At 36.2% G+C, this 21,066-nt stretch overlaps 1 protein-coding gene across 1 annotated transcript; it reads left to right on the top strand.

Annotated features, from left to right (window-relative positions):
• Nucleotides 1–428: 428 nt before the first annotated feature.
• Set8 (SET domain containing 8) lies at nt 429–18,158 on the top strand. The gene is made up of 7 exons (XM_085950795.1): nt 429–738; nt 5,424–5,671; nt 6,901–7,393; nt 7,945–8,059; nt 9,711–10,086; nt 12,739–12,929; nt 14,420–18,158. Exons 1-7 carry the CDS (start codon nt 729–731, stop codon nt 14,628–14,630), a joined length of 1,644 nt encoding a protein of 547 aa, XP_085806921.1. The 5' UTR covers nt 429–728; the 3' UTR covers nt 14,631–18,158.
• The last annotated feature ends 2,908 nt before the right edge of the window (nt 18,159–21,066 follow it).

Consider the following 21,066-nt stretch of genomic DNA (forward strand, 5'->3'; position numbering starts at 1 on the left):
ATGTTGAAAAGTATCAAATACACAATTAATCTTCTTGTTATTGCCGTTATATTAATTTGAAAAACAATTTTCATGTTTAATCTAATCATTTTTTTTTGGTCATTCTTAGTTTCATTCGGTCATTTTTAGTTTTGTCATTATTCAATAAATGAGTGTTGGGGAAAACAATTATTCTCATGGTTATAATAATACCTACGATAATATATCGCTACAGTTGAAATTAAAAGATTTATAGGTTTCTTATAATAACAGTATGTAATTTAAAGAAATTAGTTGTCAGCAGTTAATACAAGAGTTATAATTCAAATAAATTATTATTTTAAGCTGCGTTTGAATTTTGCACGTATCATATTTCACAGAAACCTAGCGACAAAATTAAAAACCGCTTGCCTGGCATTTGAATGTGATTGGCTGTTCGGATTGTCACAGATAGGTCACGAGGACCAATTGAAAAACAGTAAATAACCAAGCAAGCGTTCATGTCCTCAGCGAGCTCGTTCAACGTGTCTTATAACATCGTTATGTCTGAAAAATTGCTAAAATAAAGCCAGAATTATGTCAAACACGAGTAATACTTCATTCCCGACTTGACATTTATAATATTTCACTATTTTCCCCCGTCGCTCTGCGTTTTCGCGGCATATTAGCTGAATAGCATCAAGCGTCGACGGTGGTTGTCAGTTGGTTTATTTGTGCTGTTTTCAATAGATATTTGATCTTTTATCACAATGGTTCGAGGTGAGTGTGTGTTTACGCAAAACTGTGATGTATTATAAACGTGTCGCGTTGTTTAATTGACCGAATGGGCTTTGTTATGTATATTTTTGTCACGGTCCAGTGGTTAGAAGGGTTACACCTACTCATTGTTGTCCCGTACCTACAATAATTAGGCTTCGTTGCATAAGATATTGCATGTGCACTGCAGTCAGCGCGAGCGATTGTAATTATTTACATCTTTCATTGTTTCAACTTATTTTACGCAACCGTCCCTTTATTTATGTTTCATTCCCGCCATTTTGATTTGTAATTTTCGTTCTAAATTCAATTTGTCTGTCGAATTCTAAATTATTTAAAATTGTCGATAGAATATTATCGTATAGACACGAGTATAAAACATACACTGTATTTAGCCAAATAAAAATAAATACATGTTTTTTTTTACCAAATTTATTAATTTTATTCATTCCGATTAGGTTCTTGGCTTTGTAATATCAAAAGTGCCCCCCCTCCCTAGTCTACATAATAATATCTAAAAAAATGTATTCCATTCAAATGGCTCAAAAAAAAAATTCTGTCAATTTTAGGATATCTTAATATGAAATGAAATCAGTATGTATAAAATCTATTGGAAATTATAATGTTAAAAACCCATTACAATATTAGATAGTCAGTCAATTCATTCTCTGGAAATCTATCCTGAGCTCTCTTCAGTCAGTCGCACTCAGCCTCTCTCCGCCCATCGTGGCATTTTTCTTCTGTCTTCTCCAGGGGCCAAGCCATTTACTATATTTGACTTATATTGCTCGAAGACGTCAGCATTTGTATGGATGTGCCATCACTACCTTCGATTTTCTTTAACCGGTCGAAAGTATTCTTCAGAGAGCCTTCTCTTGCTTCTCCGTTAGGCTCCAGGTTTCTCATCCATACAGTGCAATTGGTTTCATTGGTCTTCTAGGACAGTTGATAGCTTAGATCTGATTAGCACAATAACGGATGCCTTCATAAGATTCCGCCCCCCCATCGAATGCCCAGAGCTATGTCTCGATTGCAGTGTTGTTTCGGTACTGTTCGGTTATCAGGAATACAGCGGAAAACACATTTTGAAAATAGTCGATAAACTGGATTATTTGTTAGGTTAACCAAACCAAACCTAATCTAACCTAACCCTAACTAACAAATAATCCAGTATATCGGGTATTTTCAAAATGTGTTTTCCGCTGTATTCCTGATAACCGAACAGTACCATTGTTTCATTTTTTATTGTTTGATACAACGATTTTGGAGCCTTTTGTTGTCAGCAAGTTGGATACTGTCTATACCTCGACTGTTCTGAAATTAATTTCAACATAAATTCGATACATTTCATCAACTAAAAAAATGGTCACTAAAAATTAGATTCATTTCGCTCATTAAATAATAAGTCTTTGTTCAATTTTCCCTTCAATTTTCCAAATGTTTTAATTTTTATCCCAATAATTAGGGGAATACCTTAGTTTCCTTCATTCGGTTACCTTGTAACGGTAACCGGACAAAACAGAACATGACAAAACAGAACAGTGACAAAACAGAACAGCCAGGGGAAAAATGAAACATTAATTTTTGTGGAATCTACTTAGGTTAGCTTAGGTCATTATTTCGTTGTACCTAGTCACCTAGATATGGGAAATGAGTCACTTAATAAGGACTCCGACCGAATAGGTCAATTACGGATAGCGATTTGTTCGGACAGATTAGGTCGATTGTGTCTTTTGTTGCCGTAATAAAATGTATAGTACTAGCCTGGCAGCGTGTCCTTCCCACCCACGTTTCTTCCTATACTGCGCGCGCACTCTCGCGAATCTCGTTCGCCTCGAACGACATATTCAGTTCGCCGGGCAGCGTATCCTTCGCACCCACGTTTCTTCCTATACTCCGCGCGCACTCTCGCGTATCTCGTTCGCCGCGAACGACAAATTCAGTTCGCCGGGCAGCGTATCCCTCGCACCCACGTTTCTTCCTATACTGCGCGCGCACTCTCGCGTATCTCGTTCGCCGCAAACGACAAAAACGACAAATTCAGTTCGCCGGGCAGCGTATCCTTCGCACCCACGTTTATTCCTATACTGCGCGCGCACTCTTGCGTATCTCGTTCGCCGCGAACGACAAATTCAGTTCGCCAGGCAGCGTATCCTTCGCACCCACGTTTCTTCCTATACTGCGCGTGCACTCTCGCGAATCTCATTCGCCTCGAACGACATAAGCGCCAGGTGACACGGGACCGATTTGTTCACTGGTTATAAATTAGTTTTAAAAGATACGTTCGTTCAAGAACGACGCATGTCTATAGTCACCCAATCATTTTGAACATATTATATTGATTAAGATGAGATATCCTAAGCTTGCCGGCAAAGTCCTGTTTATTTGAGGCTTTCTAGCGATTACAAATGCAGAAATTAGGTATATAATTTGATTTATTATGGCGTATTGAAAATCTGTGCTATTAAAAATCTAATAGAGATAGGACAATTTCAATTTTAAATTTATATTTTTCCTGAAAGGTCATAGTTATATTTATCATTGTTCTGTTTTGTCACGTTCTGTTTGTCACTGTTCTGTTTCTCTGCATGTAAATCATCATTTAAAAACGGTAATCCCTTCATGGGAGACGTTAATTCATGCACAATTAATATTCGAGAATAAAGAAACCTTATCGCATTGTTTGTTGATGCCAATAATCCAAAAAAGTATCCAGGCATAAAGTACAAACATTGTTGGCTATAAATTCAGGTAATTGTGCCGCAGAGGTGGACACGAGCTTTTATAATTTTTGTTTTCAAAAACAGTTTATTCAAAAACAATTTTAATAAATACCCTTTTCTGTCGGCGCATCGGCTTTTCGATCCAATAATCGTTAAGGTAATTGAAAATTTGAAATTTTCATACACTATTATCACAAACTAAGATTATATGAGGTAATATTATGTTGGGGTAGGTTAGGTTTGGTTTGGTCTAAAAAGAAAGTTGTAAAATTTCATGTCCACCTCTGCGGCACATTTACCTAAATTCATTGAATTTCATTTTCATCATTTACATGTGACAGTTTTTCGGCCATGTCAGTAGTAAAAAGTAAACAGAGAAATCGAATGGATGTCAATGCAACGCTTCATTTCTCCAAAAGTCCAAAACAACACTATTTCGTCACTGTTCTGGCAGAAGACACTAATTCTAAAAAATGACATATTGAGTTAGTTATACCAAAATGTTCCTTATTTCAAACTTTACCGTCTGGAAACTTTCTTAATAAATAAACAGTCTTTATTTTAAAGTCATCCTTTTTACGATTACTTAACACATTGATCGCCAACTAGTTTTACATAAAATAGTTAAAAAATGATTATTTGTCTCTAAGGTATTATTTGATAGGTAATGAAAGAATATAATGTTTTTTTTTCATTTTGATGATTTTTTTACGTAAATATTGGTTTTTATGATGTGCCGGCCACATGTGTCCATCGCCGCGCCAACAAGTTAATTTATTCTATTGCGCCGGGCCGGCCACTTCGCCGGTCACCTGTCCATATGTGTTGACGAGAGCATGGTGCCATTTCGCGGTCGAATTATATTTAGATTTAGATAGTATAATAAACAGAAAAGGCACAAATACGGAATAAAAGTTTTCAAATTGGGTAGTATAATACCTGGATACACATAACTGGAAATATACGTATACTTACCTTATAATCATTTTTTTTATTCTATTTTTTTATTATTTACATATTTTTTATAACTTACATTTTTATCATCTATTTAATTTTTATTTTTATATCAACAAAAACACATTTACAATTTAAAAGGAAAACTTTTTATTTTCATTATGTACATTCTTTACATTAGTGAGCCCATATTTTGTGACTGGGAAGACATATTTTCAGGCCAAGTGGCAGTAATATACAGAAGGGCCATGCCGGTCACCGCGTATCGAAAAATGCACTGCGCGCGTGCCCGCCGGCGCTGTAGAACAACTCTAAGGCAGGTCTTCTTAGCCGGTCACCGGTGACCCCCATGGCCCCCTGAACGTAATCCGATGCCGGTCACCGGTGACCCCCATGGCGATCAACGTGTTAATAAACTCACATGATAGACCATTATTTCAAACTTTTTAACAACTTAAAAGTCAAATTACTCAAAACTAGTATTAAAATAAAGACTGTTTATTTATTAAGAAGGTTTCCAGACGGTAAAGTTTGAAATAAGGAACATTTTGGTACTAACTCAATATGTCATTTTTTCGAATTAGTGTCTTCTGCCAGAACAGTGACGATTTGTTAAACTGTAAAATTTTGTCGTGCATTGCTAAGTTTTAGTAATATTTACTTAATCAAGGCTTTAACATTGAAATTAGAATTTGTGCAAATACACAGTATTTTGAGTCGTTTCCCTATGGAAAGAAACAAGGTATCAATATTTTGTTATATTATATCATCATATAAAAGTTAATAACGAAAAATAAACAAAACACTATATAAATAGTAACTTTTTATGCGTTAGCGGTCCCCAAAATATTTCTCATATTTTTACTGGTCCACTGGTCGAAAAACGTTGGGTGCTACTGGTTTACAGGATAAATGGCGATGTTCGATTATAATCATCTCCTTGTTCATATTAGATGTTTGATTTGTGCGTAATATATTTATATTGATGAGAATATTAATTTATTTGAACAGGTCGACGCGTGAGGTCGGCCAAGACGGGCGATGAGGCGAGCTACGCCAGCCCCAAGAGAAAAGACTCCCGCATGGAGAACATCGGTAACCTGGCCAACGGGGTGACCATCCCCGAAGGAGAGCACAACAAACTGCCCTCGCCCCCCACCACCAGATCTCGTAACCACCTCCACTCCAAGACCACCAAGTTCGCGCAGAACACTGCGTCAAAGTCCAACCGAAACAGCCACATCACAAACTATTTTCAGGTATTACATATACTTTAGAGCGATTGAAAATGTGTGAGTATGTTGTGTACGAAAACAAATATCAAAATGTCTATTTTAAAATATTTATTTAAATAGCAACTGCATGGAAGCACACAGTTTTTTCATTATTGGCAAAAATCGAAGATAAAAATTAAAGTTAAATGTACGAAAGTCGACGACCGCCTGTATGTATCATACAGTTGCACTATAAATTGTTGATCATTTCTCGTGATGCTCTGCATCTACAGGCCGTATGCCAATGATTCATAATATGCACATAGCTGGTTTTTTAAAGTGACAATAGACAATAAGTTTTTGGATTGTCATCGCGTGTTCTTCCTCCTTCTTTCCTCAATGTTTCTGGCTCGTTACAGAGGCCATTCTTAATAGATTTTGTATTGAACTTTACTGTGAGCCGGATCTCACATCAAAACTCGTCTCGCCCAAAACGTGTCGAATACGCCGATGTGACGTCATCGTTATTCAACATAAATAACAAAACACACGTTGCCAAATGAGGCTCCGCAGATTGGTCGAATGCGATTGTTTTATTTGAAAAAAAAAAACCATCTGGCTGTTGCAATCGACAAGTTGCATCCTTCTCCGGCTCCGAGTTGAAAAATCAAAGTCACATACAAACACTTACGAATTGGTCATTCTTATACCGGTTCGCCGATCACCGCATTCAAATATCTATACGTTTCGAAGGCTACGCGCGACTGTCGCTAGGTAGATGTGAGCGGTTTTCACAAGTAACACTGGACCTCAGTTCTCGGAAGGTTTGTTCGGCACACGAGACGAGTTTTGATGTGAGAGCCGGCTTACGTATATGAACGTAAACGCCGTTATAAATATGTCGAAAAGGAGTTTTATTTAGTTGAGAGCAAAATGTTGCTTACAGTAAAATGGGGTAATGGTGTGCTGTGTCAGTTTCGTCGACCACCGATATTAGATTTGATTTTACTAAAAGTGCCGGACACTTTTAAACATCCCTATGCCAATGATGTCTTAAATATTGCCAGGGTTCTTATAATTCAAATTTATTTATTTTTTACATACCGTGAACATTACAAATTACAAATTTAATTACGTTCACAACATGACATTTAAAAACAAAGAAACAGTGTAATAAAGAAATAAATGTATGCAGTATCACAAAAACAGTATGAAAAGTAAAGTAAAAAGTTCAATACATACAAGGTAATTAAATTAAATTAATTTATTTTCAGGTTGTCAGTCCTGTTAATGGATTCGAACATACATCAGATGACAGCGTGAGTCACTCGATGTACGACGATAAATCGGATTTGATATCGACCAAGCTATCGTCAAACGGCAGCTGCAAAGATGACGATTTCGCCGAAGAGAACGACGACTGCTTAACCTTCGGCATGGGCTGCTATGCAGATATCACCGATTTCGCCGACATAACCGAGATCATCCACTCAAATATACCCGACAGAAAGAAGACTATTTTGAACAATATCTTCAAGAAGGAGAACTGCATTATCGTCTGCAAAGAGGAGTTTGATGACGTCAAAGATGAGTTTGAGGTGGATTGCGGTGCAGTCAAGCTGGATGATGACGGAATTGTAGACACAGAGGCATTAGATGATGTCGTCTTTGTGAGGGAAGATAGGAGTCCTGTTGATGTCGCTGGTGGGGAGAATTCCAATGTTAGATTGTCGCCGAGAAAGCACGCATCCACTTTGCAAAGATGTGGTGAGTATACTTAATTCATGTTTTCAATCCTAACCGGACCATATGGACCTTAACAGACTCATCATATGCAACAGGTTTTTGTTTACGGGTAGTGATTGTTAGTCATTCATCTAACATTCTAACACATGGGCCCTTGCACTGGATCGATCACATTTCTTTCTTTTGGTGCTGTCTTCTATCAAAGACTGGCAACCATCTTGCAATACACCTACCCCAATGCCTTTGACATTGAGCCATTTACGAATGTTGCGTAGTCAAGAGTATTTCCTACCTATGCTTCTGTTGCCGTCTACCTTCCCTTGCATTATGGGTTGGAGTAATTAATCATACTTCTTACTGTGGGAAATATGGCCGTAGTATGCAGCTGCTGAGGTAGGCCGAAGAGAAAGTTTCACCGAATCACAAAAAATTGCAGTTTTGAGGCACTTTTTCATATAGCAAAAGTATCAAAAGCTTCCATCATACATAATTTTGTGATTTAATTAAAATATTACGTATTTTAAGCTGATATACTTTTGGCACATCAATGATATGTGTATTTGTTTTCGCAGTGAAAGAATGTGTGAAGACACCGCATCGCATCAGCCTCTGTGAGACACCAGCGTCCCCTTCGCATGCCCTCGGCCAGCTCAGCCTCAGAACAAATAGAAACCGCACCCGGAGAAGGTCAGTCATGAATTTCTTTTAACACAGTCATATGTGATTCCTTGCAGTGATGACTATCAATCGGCAGGTTTCGGAAAGCGTTGCGCTCATTAAGAGGATGAAATAGAATTGTGATTATTTCAGTTTTACAGTTTTAAGTTTTTCTCGAAAAATGGGATAAATACTAGGTAATTAATTACTAATTGACAGTTAATTGTTGGAAGAATATTTCTCAAATCGCTTGTATGAAAAATAATATGTTATTAAGATCGAGGTCTATTAACATTTGCCTGAAATGTAGTCAAATGCGTCGCGCCCCATGAATAGTATTAATTCTATGTGTTTTGACAGAACGGGGCTTTCAATTATTTGAACAGCACCTGTCGTAGTACAAAGAGATGCCCATATGGCATTAAGAACAAAAAAAGTACGAGTTGTTCGTGCACCATTGCAGTCAGAAGTGTTCCAGTTCTATTTGATTCAATAAGAATATTAATTTGATATGGCTGCCTGAAATGTAGTCAAAAGCGTCATGTCACGCCCTTTGAATAGTATTAATTCTGTGTGTTTTGACAGAATGGTGCTTTCAATTATTTGAACAACACCTGTGGTAGTAGAAAGAGATGCCCGTATGGCATTAAGATCAAAAAAATCCGAGTTGTTCGTCCACCATTGCAGACAGAAATGTTCCAGTTCTATTTGATTCAATAAGAACGTTAATTTGATATTTATTTTTATTAAATATCTGATGATAACGATGTCATTATTATCAGATCTTCGGTAGGTATGACTTGCACTTACTCGCTAACCTACTTTTGAATCATTCAGAATTCTATATGTAAATAATATATTTGATACGATTGTATGTCTAATTTACTTACCCACCTATTTTCTTCTTTTTTCCCCTTATCCGGTGGCTTTTATCACATATTTTTTAAATGTTTTATTTAGACATGAATTTGATCTTAATGCCATACGGTTTTCGATACAACATCGCATGGTGAACTGTAATACGTCCAACCGCATACGTACATGGTTCAAAAATGTTGTGTTTATACATATAGTTACTGTGATTCAGTGGGTACATTATGTTGCATGTGTTTTGTGTGAATTTTATGTAAATCACATACAAAATATTGACAAGTTGGAGTCTCTCCAAGTTTGTGTCGGTTATAATCAACATAATGGAGCAAGCAAATATCCACCAGTATAAATTGTTCGCTGAGTGAGGGCGTCACATTCTAACATTTGACATATCATTCAATACTTTTTATACTGCGATGATCTTAGTTCTAAATTCGAATACCTGCCAATTTATGATGGTATATCTATATTAGGGGCCTTTCATCCAATATTTTCGAATGCGATTTTACGCCAGATGGCGTGCAAAACGTATAATTCCGTTCATGGAGATTTTGTACATAAGCATCTCGCCGAACCCGAACACCTAATGCCCCTCTACCATAAGTTTAGCGAACCGATTGCTAAATTCGGCAGAGTCGATTTTTGACAGATTGCAACTGACAGCCCGCGTTTGTTGATAATTGTCATACCTAGGTACTTGTTTTCTTCCGTATTTCATTATGATTCAGTGAATTATTAGTATTTAGGATTGTATAGTTTCAAAATTTTACACACATATAATACATCACATATTCGTTTTCTTTTCCAGACTGAATGCAAAAATAGTTGCCACATTACAAGACGAAGAACCCGCCAGGACTCAAGACAAAAATACCCCCGATGTCCACTCAGTAGATATTAAAGTCTTCAAAGACGAGCCGAGAGTAAAACTTAACGGCTTTGTCCCGCCGGCCTGCAGTCCCCACATCCTGCCCAGTGTGGTCCTGGAGAGTATCAAATCCAAAGGGATCGTCCCCAAGGAATCAAAGGATAGTGCGAAGATGGTGAACGGCGGACTGAGTCACAAGCTGACGGAGTATTTCCCGGTCAGACGGAGCGTCCGGAAGACCAAGAAAGAGGTGATGGAGGAGAGGCAGCGGGATTTGGAGCTGGCTATTAAGGAAGAGAGAGAGGATGGACTTGAGGTAAACATAATTTTATTTTAAAATTAATTATTCTTTTTGCTTGTACTCATGTACTCAGAAATCTGTGCAGTTTAAACTATGAAAGGGGGACTATTTATATTGCAAAGTTTGATGGCACCAATTTTTGTATTGTTCAATTGGTAGTTGTAGAAAATAAATACATATATTTTATTGTTGGTAATTTTTTATAAAAGTTACATAATTCGGTAACACCACAAAAACATACCTACATGTTAGAAAAATCAAACCACAAAAGTCGGTCTTTATCGAGACAAAAATAACCATTGAATGTGCCATTCAGGGATGTTCGATTTTTAAACTGTCTTGTCAAAAAAATTAAATATTTTACAAAAGATGACACTGATATAGAGTGCGAAAATTATAAGTTGAAGTGTCATGGCGCTGCGATATATTATGAAAGGATTGTCAGTATTGTAGTTCTCGAAACGGCCACGCTTCACGTTAAACTTGCCGCAGTCTAGACTCTTCAGTGTTGTGGCCTGTCATGTCTTTAAAATCTCCGCACGCCATGCCCAAAGCTAATTAATTTGTTTTTGGGCTATTAAGGCAGTCTGGTCCTTGATAGACGTTGCGTCCGAAGAATTGCACAAGACAAGACAGTCTTTCTTGATGATCAGTATCTACGTATCAGATCTGTGTTTCTTCTGTCATCTTATCAATCAATACTCGTCTGGAGAAAACATCTCAACATTATGTTCATTTTTGTGTAGATTATTCATTCATGATCGCCAGTTGCTTTTTTCACGTTTTAAAATCAATTCTCATCGATCGCCGTAAATGTGAATTTGTCATATTGATTGATATCATAATTTGTTGTCTACTTCCTGTGTGTATTATGAGATAATGATGAAATGTAAACATGTCCTAATTTCTGTTATCTTGTGGCGAAGAGATAGTAAATATAGATAAATTAGAATTGTTTATGACATTGTAATGAAATTGTTTTCAATTGTGTGAATAAGATAAAAAAATAAAACAATCTTTATCAGCTTTGCCATCAGATATATGAGGCGTCTAATTCCAAAAAGCGGTAAGTCCACATTTGGTCAAAATCGAGAAAAAAATACACACGTATTCTTTGTATAATTTTACACAATATGTATTGATCTATAAATTCCAAAACGCTACATAATCCTACGAAAAAAAATATTTTAAGTCTCGATTTATTACAAAAAGCGCCAAGTCCGTGTTTCATATTATTTAAAGCTTGGTTGATTTCGCGCGTGTTTAAGTCAACCAATAAGGGAACGTTCAATATTGAAAAGGGCGTTTCCCATGCTGTAGCATCTGGTAAACTCATGACACGGAAATATGTGCCTTATGTGGAGTAAATTAAAAAGTGAGCTACAAATAGCGCTATGTCCAATTTTATTTTGCCTATATTTATTACATTTCAGAGTTTATCGGCTGAAACAAATTGCCATTTGGTTCTAATTTCGACATAGAATACAACGGAAAAAATAATCTCATATTAAAACAAATAATTGAAGCTTGAAACATAAAAACGTTGTTTCCCGAAAATATTGAATTGTGGACTTGTAGCTTTTTGTAATTAGACGCCTTATATTATGGAGTATCCGTATTTTGTAAATATTGTACATGGGAGTGGCAAACGGTGGAGGTAGGCTGTTAAGATCCGACATAAACAGTGCACACTAAATTGAACTGAAACTTGAAAATTGAACTAGGAATATTGCAGATGGTGCTGGTTAGTTTTTAAAATTCAATTAAACCCTGCCTAAACCAAACCATAATGCAGTATGCTATGGGCAATCTGACAAAAATAGTGCACATTTTTTTTAGTTCAATAAAAACAAATAAGTATGACTGACAAAGTTTAATGTGCACTATTTAATTTCGATCCTATGACCAAGTGGCTTACTCGTCTTCTTATAATGTCGTGGGTCCCAGGTTCGAATCCGGGGTACGGCAAAATACACTTATTGTTTTTCAGAGGATGGACCTATTAGGTTGAGCAAATGGCTAACATCCATTTCTCGTAAAATAAAAATCTGTTGATATAAACCTCCACCCTGTGGGGGCCCATATGCTCTTACAGTAAAACCTCGTTAATAAGAATACGGATAATTCTAAATTCGCCGTAATTCTAAATTTTCGCAAAAAAAAAGTCCCTTGAACATTATTTTCATATAAAACCATACTTTTAATCCAAATTTCGTAATTCGAAATGATTTCAGAGTCTTGGCATACAAAAATATTCAATAAATCGTAATAAAGTACACTATTTCATGAGCCAGTCATTGAAAATTGAGACAGATTTTTCTTAAAACATCATAAATTACTTATTTTAAGAAGGTAATATAAATAATCCTGACATTTTATGACCCATTTACACACACGGAATCGGAAATTTCGTAGGCACATCTATGATCGTAAATAAAATTAATGAAAATGAAAAAAAAATTTTTTTCAAAATTTTTATATTTTCACCCATATATTTCATATTTTGTAATTCGTAAATTCGTATTGACGAGGTTTTACTATATTAGGATCGGACATGGTCCAATAATAAATAATATTTAATATTTAGTCTCCATAGCCTACCTCCACTCTCCGCCACTGATTCATATGTAATAACCTGAGATGTTATAAATAATTATTTTTGTCCAGGTGGCGTCGTTCGAAGGCAAGGGGCGCGGAATAATCGCCTCCCGGCTGTTCCGGCGCGGTGACTTTGTGGTGGAGTATGCAGGGGAGCTGGTGAGCATCGCTGAGGCCAGAGAGCGAGAGGTCCGGTACGCCCAGGACAGAAACGCTGGATGCTACATGTATTACTTCAGACACAACAATCATCAGTATTGGTGAGTATTGTCCACTTGCTTGGCGCCAAATGCAGGGATGCTGGCGCTATGTTAAACTAACTAATTATAATTCTTGTGAATAATTAACAGTTTTGCAAAATAATAAATGTTTAACTTAGTAAAATTTGGCGATCGATATTGAAAAAACCTTCTACAAGTATAGAGCCTAAGTGTATATGATTGAAGGAAAAAAAGGACCTCTGGTCTACTGATTAAGTTCAATTGATGCATTGTAAATTCATTTGAGGAAAACTTCACACTTCTACATATGACGTTCCTCTATAATTTCAGATTCTGGTTATAAATATACCACATATACGTTAAGTTTGATAGTTTTGACAGAAAATATCGTCGGTCCCTATTAAAAAAGTCGGATCTGCAAAATGCTATTTTTCAGTACGAGCAATCAAAGATGTTTCATCAAATATCCTTTGTGACCTATTGCTTGCCATAATGAATAAAAATAGGGGTTATAGAAACTTTTCTAAACGTTTATAAAAACATCCGTCTGTCCGGTGAACATAGCAGCAACTGTCAGATCCGACGCATCTTGCTCACCCACGCCCAGCCAACAACGTCGGTTGGTAAGAACCGACATTGTTATTCGGACACTCTCGGTAGATCCGTCATTTTTAACTTGAATATCTCGAAATTTTTCAAACAAATAAAAAAAACTGTGATTGTGGTATAAATGTTAAAAGTGTTTAAATAACTTTTACGTAATAATCCGAAAATGACAAAATTTCGGATCCGACTTTTTTAATAGGGACCGACGATATGACATAGAGCGACGCTGAACGAGATAAAAGAATGCAATAGGCATCATGTAACAATAATTAAATTTACCCCATGTAATACGTGCACAATAGAAGAAATCGCAATCTGTGCAATTGCAAGATTAAGTTGTTCCACTATAATTACATATACGGTTTCTATGTGAGGTTATTGTCAAAGTAAACCTTGAAGACTTAAATTCATAAGATCGGATAGTTTATGATTGAATTCGACTTCAATTTGACATTTCACGGACCTCATATTTTGAATATCCAAATTAGCTATAAATTCCTGTGAAAAGATACTTCCTCATTAATTTTATATAGGAAGCCAAAAGCAATACATTAACCATTATTTTTAAGTTGAATTATCACGTAAAACACCGAGAAATGAGTACAAAGGTTATGTAAACAAAGCAACAGACATCAAACCAGAACCAGCAGCCATTTTGTTTTTGGGGCTGCCCCTATGAAAAGAAAATAAGGAACTTGTTACCAACGTGACACCCTATCTAGAGTTCAAATGCTTCGGTTAAAACTGATACAGTAATAATTTGTAAATCAATACTTGCAAATTGAAAGTTGTTGGCTAATAAAAATGATGAAAATGAAAAAATATCCTCCGATTAATCTATACTATGCAGGTATTCCATTTTCCGGCATTTAAATCAGAATGTGCCTATTCAATCTAACTTTCATATTATATTTCCATTCAAGCATTGACGCTACGTCAGAATCAGGCCGGCTGGGGCGCCTGGTGAACCATTCCCGCAACGGAAACCTCATCACCAAGTCCGTCTTCCTGGGCGTCACGCCGCACCTTGTGCTCCTGGCAAACCAGGACATCCGACCCGGAGAGGAGGTCACCTACGACTACGGGGACAGGTCCAAGGAGTCACTGCAGCACCACCCATGGCTGGCGCTCTGACTTCCCACGCTTTCCCGCATCGTATTTTAGTCATAGTCGATGAAGCCTTGGAGTTGTGAGACTTGTACATTCGGAAGGAGGTTTTGTGACGTGTTTCGGGTCGTTCAAGGTATTATGCAGTGGATATGATCAAAATTGAAACAGTGCAATAGCAAGTGCATTTGTTAAACAAGTAACATATTCAAAAAAATATTTATGATTGGCAATCAACAGTACAAGTTTTATCCACCCTGCATACAGACAATATAATCCGAATTCAGTCTCGCCAATGATCAAACTATTAAAAATGAATAAAATCATGCAAAAATAATTATGTTATCAAACGAAGAAACAGTGATTTTTATTGAGTCTTAAAAAACGTAAGAAATAATCCAAAATAATAGATACATCTATCAATTAGAAATATACCTACTCAATCTCTTGTATGAAAAAGATGTTATTATAATAATTGCCTGATCTGAGAGTTCTGAACTAGACATGACTGACGAAAACTATGAGATAGAGGCTGCCCATTAATCAGTCGTACATTATATTCTTCACGCATGCGTCGTAACTGACTCATGACACCATTGTTATAAAGTTACATTTCCATCAAGCAGACGTGTTTTGTGAACACTTTTAAAACAAGTATAAGTGAGTCAGAGAAGAAAATTTATTGTTCGTGACTCGAATGATTTAATCAGTCAATGCAATTGACACAAAGTGACTTATTTCCCATGGTCTGAACTGCAGTCACAAGTTACACGTTCACTATGAACTCTATGAATTCTGTGTTTGACAGAGCGTTGTTTGTGGCTATTTGAATTTTAACTGAAAACGACGTCCATGCTGAGTGCCTTACAATTTGGTTGTAAGCGCGAAGAGTGGTTTTTCCAATTGATAATCATGTGTCAACGCAGTGCGTCACTACATTAGGTTACATGTGTTTTGTGAATCACGTCAATGAGTTGCAGTCATAAGTTTAGAAATATCCTTCCAACAATTAAAACATTGCATGAATATAGCGCTTATTCAGGTGTGCATTCAATATTTCCACCTTTTCATTATGAGAAAACACAAGATCACTGTTTCTTTTCCTGATGACATATTTTTGAATGATAGCATTGTGCTGATTTAAATATGTTTTGACCCTTCGAATTCTTGTTGGCATCGCACCGAATGTTTGTGTGCGGGGGATGTAAAGGTTCACTGATACCGGCATATGGGTTGGTTTCCGGTGACAGAACAAAATGCTCACATGCTTTCATTTGCATTCACTTATACAATTATTGTTGAATTCTATCTAGAAGGCTTAGTATTGAACACACCATCATAATATTTATACGATGGCGAATACAATATTAAAAACAACAATTTTGTTTGTTTTTAATAGCCTTTTGTGATTAAATAATACCTCTCAACGATACAAATTTTAAAAGTTCCAATGACATTCGTATGTTGTCATTATTGGGTAGTCCCCTGACTAACTGATTCCGTTCACGGTTAGTACATCATGTTTTAATAATGAATCTAACCTCGGAAATCACTGTAGTTGTCAGGAGAGTAGTATTACCATGTGTTTCGACTCGTTCAAGACATTATCAGATATGAATATTAATATTAGGCATATTTGTTAGTTGTATCGATTGAAGCCTTGAAGTGAGAGTAAAGATAGTGCTGTAAAAATTGTTTTTTTCTGCACGTTTTAGCCGTATGAGATGTACAGGTGTTCCTAGATTTACGACCGAGTCACGTTCCTAAAATTTTGACCACTTTCACGTTAAAAAATCAACCAATAACAAAATATTATTTTTTCGGTCAAGCGAGTCGATGAATACCTGTACATCATCTTTACCAAGACGGAAATCGGAGTGATCATTAATACCGTACTATTTATTGGCTTGTCGAGCACTGTGATGAATGATCTGTTTTGGAAGCGGGACAGTTAATCCATTTTTGGATTCCGCTCCGCTTGGTCCTTGGTTGACGCAGGACGTTTAGCCGGCTCGCACATCAAAACTCGTCTCTTCTGCAACGTGACGAATATGTCGATGTGACATCATCGTTATTCACAAAACATATGTTGCCAAATGGAGCTCTGCACATTTGTCGAATGTGACTTTTTAGTTTGAAAAAAAACATCTACTGTTGCAATCAACAAGTTGTATGCGTCACGGGCTGCGAATTCGTCATTCCTATATGTCGTTTCAAGAGGTTACACATGACTGTCGCTAGGTGCCTATGTGCGCCTTCATACGCGACATCGGAGTAACGTTCCTAGAAGGTTTGATTTATGGCTGTGCGGCAGATTAGGCGAGTTTAGATGTGAGAGCCGGACTACGCTGTCACCGTTTTGAAGCTCTTGGCCATATTCGTTGGCGATATTTAATTAAAATAACCATGATTCAAATGATGTCATCGTAGAATGCAGCCTTTTGCATGAAAGACAACAAAAAGACAGTGATTTTACGTGGCTAATGGAGCTCAAAAAAATTACTATTTAAATAATAGTCTCGTTTTGCCTTTTGTCGTCGTCACCGATCGACTAATATGTAACAATACACTTCATTTTTGGCCTTAAAATCTTAAATGACGTAGGTGTACGACGGTGTTTTTGTAATATATTGTAAAAATAAAATATTAATCACTAATCTTAAGTATAATGTAACATCGTTGGAGAATGATTCAAATTATTTATTTAGTAAATATAGGTGGCCCATAGTATTTATCTTTTTACTTTCACTTTATCTCTGTGTCTAACTTTGACCCACATTATTAATTTATTTATATCTACATACCAACAGCAATTATTTTAGATATTATATTTTCAAACGGTTACGTGTAAATTGTACGTAAAACATTTCACTGTAGTACTGTTTGCGGTGAGCTTTCTATCGGAAAGAGATGACTGTATACTATACGGCTTCCAATTATATTAGATTCAATATGAACATTAATTCAATTTTCACAGCCGATTTTGGCAAAATTCATGAATTCAAGAATGAAAACCTAACCTAACCTAACTTCATCTAACCTAACCTAACAAATAATCCAGTATATCGGTTATTTTCAAAATTTGTTTGCCTTTTGCTTCCTGTAAACCGACAAAAACCATGTTTTATATAGACATGAATTTGATTTCAGTACTATACGACCCAAAAAGGTTGGACGGTCTTTAATATATTATGACCATATATACCCGATACAACATTTCACGGTGAAGTGTGATACGGCGAACTGCATACGTACAAATTTCCAGACACGTTTTCAAATGGCTTTTGTCATTATGGCAAAGAAGAGCTTATAACCACATAACAACACAAACACAGACCCCTCCAAACCAACCCGTCTCTCACCACACTCGGTCTCAATCGAGTGTATCACGAGTCCCTGCGTTTGGATGTTAAGCATCAGCAGTTTTCCGCACTGGTAATATCTCGGGAGCAGATACCCAAGACTGAGGTCGCCACGCTCTCAAGTGAGCTTTGACCGATTTTAATGATTTTACTCTAATACAAAGTGCCATGGTAGAGAAAGGCACGGAGAATTAACAAAAAGAAAAGGAATTTAATAATGCTTATAACAAATGATGCTAATCAATACGGACAGCAAAATTTATGTGAAGAGATATTTACGCCCGGAATAAGACTCCGCAAATTTTTTAAAAGAAATAAAATTTGCCTTTGTGGCGACCAGGTCGGACCGCCTGATAAGTTCACAGCTGGTAGGACCCGACTTGAGCATCTCTTCCCTTTTGGAGCACATTCTCAGACATTCCCAGAGGATGTGGTTTGCATCCTGTTTTTCTCTGCCGTATGGACATGTCGGTCGCGTAACAAGCCCATTCAAACAAATACGTTTGACTAACAAGTTTATTGTGCATTATTTATGTCGTATCATAACAGCCTACCTCCACCCTTTGCACTGCTGGGTGTCATATGCAAAGAAAACGGGTTTATATAGCCGGACAATAATATCCTCTCTTGTATTATTCTTTCGAGTATTTTTGCTTGTTTGGAGGTAATAAGTAAAAATGTAGGCCAGACTTAGGATTTCTGTGTTACAACTAATTAATTAATTAATTATTAGTTTCATTATATGGTTCACCGTGTAGCCTGTGTATATGTTAAATATTATATATTATATATCCCATCCAAGACACTTTACGGTAAAACTATTATGCTAAGAGACATAGAAGACTGCGAAACTCTTCTTGTATATAAGAATAATGTATTAGGAATCAATAATATATAACCGTCGTCGTGACATCTTTGGTACACGCGGTTGGCTCTTGATTTACCGGAGCCGCCGTGTTAACTGCGATTAATAAATTACTGGCGTTGCACTTCAGCGGATTAAATTCACAAGTGGGAAGGCATCGACGTATTAAATGGACAGTGTGAATAATAAAAGGACCCTCGTTAACGACTCTACAGTCTAGAGTTATATCAGATGTTTATTGTAACAATGTAGTTAAAAATTAACTCTACCTACATTGCAGAAAGGGTGATTTTTATAGATCTTCGTTGGATGCACAGAACAGATAATAAATAGAATTCAGATAGGCTATATTCAATACGCCGCATATTGATGCAGGGTTTTTGAATGTGTGAGTGTCCTACGAAAATGAAGCACGCATTATGCACGTGCAATAGTGTGTGTAATACACCAACATTAAATGAGCGTAAATGCATAAACCGACAGCAGTTTTCAGTATTCGACGTACAACGCATTCTTGACACGTGTGTAAGTTTAACCCGGATTCTTCCTTACCCGAGCCGGTTACCTGCTATCGCCTTACCCGTTAGATATTTCAGTTCCCATTATTTCTGAGTTCCCTGGTTGGATGTCTTCGACCTATTTCGTCAAATGTTCACTTTATTGTTGAGGTTTTAAGTATGGGAGGGCTTACTCTGTATAATATCAACGTGGGAAAAAGGACATTTAAGCACATGCACTCGCATCCACTATTCCACTATTATTACATTTTTGTATATGTCTCATTTTTTGTCGGCATGATTGTGGTCTGTAAACATCAACCGCCGCAGTGGAATTCTATCTAGTATTGGGGTTACCCCTAGGGTTAACCTTAATAACTGCAGATGCCTCACATCACCTTTTGTGCCTCGTGATGCTCCCAATTAAGGTTGGGCGGGAGGACGTTATTTAATTTTGAATTAACCAAGAATAGATTCATCTTCTCCGGTAAATTGAGAGTCAAAACTCTCCCCTGAGAGTGTGTCGCGTGACATGATATTGAATCAAAAATTGTGTTTATATATTTAATTAAGAGGGTAAATGAGGCACTGAGAATTAAACAAGTACAAGTGATATATATTTATGCATGTAGGCATTTTATACTGACCATTGGGAGTATATTCCATGGATTTAAATTATCATTATTATTTTCATAACAATAAAGTATAATTTGATTGTATTATAGGCTTGACTTGTCCTTTTTAAAACACTGATAACATTAATATACACGAAGAATTATCAATGTTTTGCCATGGAATGGATCATTTGAGAACAAATATTGAAAATAGCTATGTCGAATTTATGACGATTTATTCAACTTGGTCATCAGTGCACTTGTATTTGTTCAATCCTCAAGACTTCAAATTATTACATATTTAGAAAGTATTATCAATACTGCCATATGTTTTAAGAGTAGACGTGACTAAAATGATAGCAACCTTAAAATGACAGTCGTTGTAATTAATTTTTAAACTATTAACGATGCTGTAGCACTGTAATTTTAATTCGTAATTTGTAAATATAACCATACTGTACTATTTAAATGTCATATTATGTAAGGAGAAATTTTGTTTATGTAGAATTATATTAATCCTGATATACAACTTTGCTTAATGACTATATCAACGAAATTGTAATTTAATAAAATATGTATCTTTTATTGTAATAATAATATTGCCATTGAAAAAAAATGTAATATATTTTCAATTAAGTACTCGTTAAGTAGCCCAACACAATTTAATCGCGCAGTAAGGCCACATTGGCTTGATAATAACAGTTTGAAATATGTAAACTTTGAAAGCTCATTTGAAATTTTAAAATTATATCACCACACTTATGTAACACGGTGCATGTATGAAATACTACTATTATATTGACAGCTTTGATTTATGTTGGGACATTTAACATGTACCGGAAAAAAAGTAATGTACAGTTTACAGTAAAATAATATTGTCGAACAAAAAAAAAATTGTATATTTGACGGTGTCTTCAAATACTGTCATTGTAGGATTGGAAGGTAGAGACTGAAATCTCATTAATGTGCCATCAGCACTGATTTTTAAGACTGACGCGAAAGGAATACAAAACAAAACGGATCTATTCGGAAGAGAAATTAATAATTATTTACCGTCGGCAATAGAAATTTGTTCCTGAGTATTTTGGCCAAAGAAGAAAATTAGTTTTATCGGTTCCACTGTAA

The sequence above is a fragment of the Rhyacophila brunnea genome, unplaced genomic scaffold (genome assembly GCF_057557595.1).
Source record: "Rhyacophila brunnea isolate RB1 unplaced genomic scaffold, BYU_Rbru_1.0 scaffold_23, whole genome shotgun sequence".
NCBI lineage: Eukaryota > Metazoa > Arthropoda > Insecta > Trichoptera > Rhyacophilidae > Rhyacophila > Rhyacophila brunnea.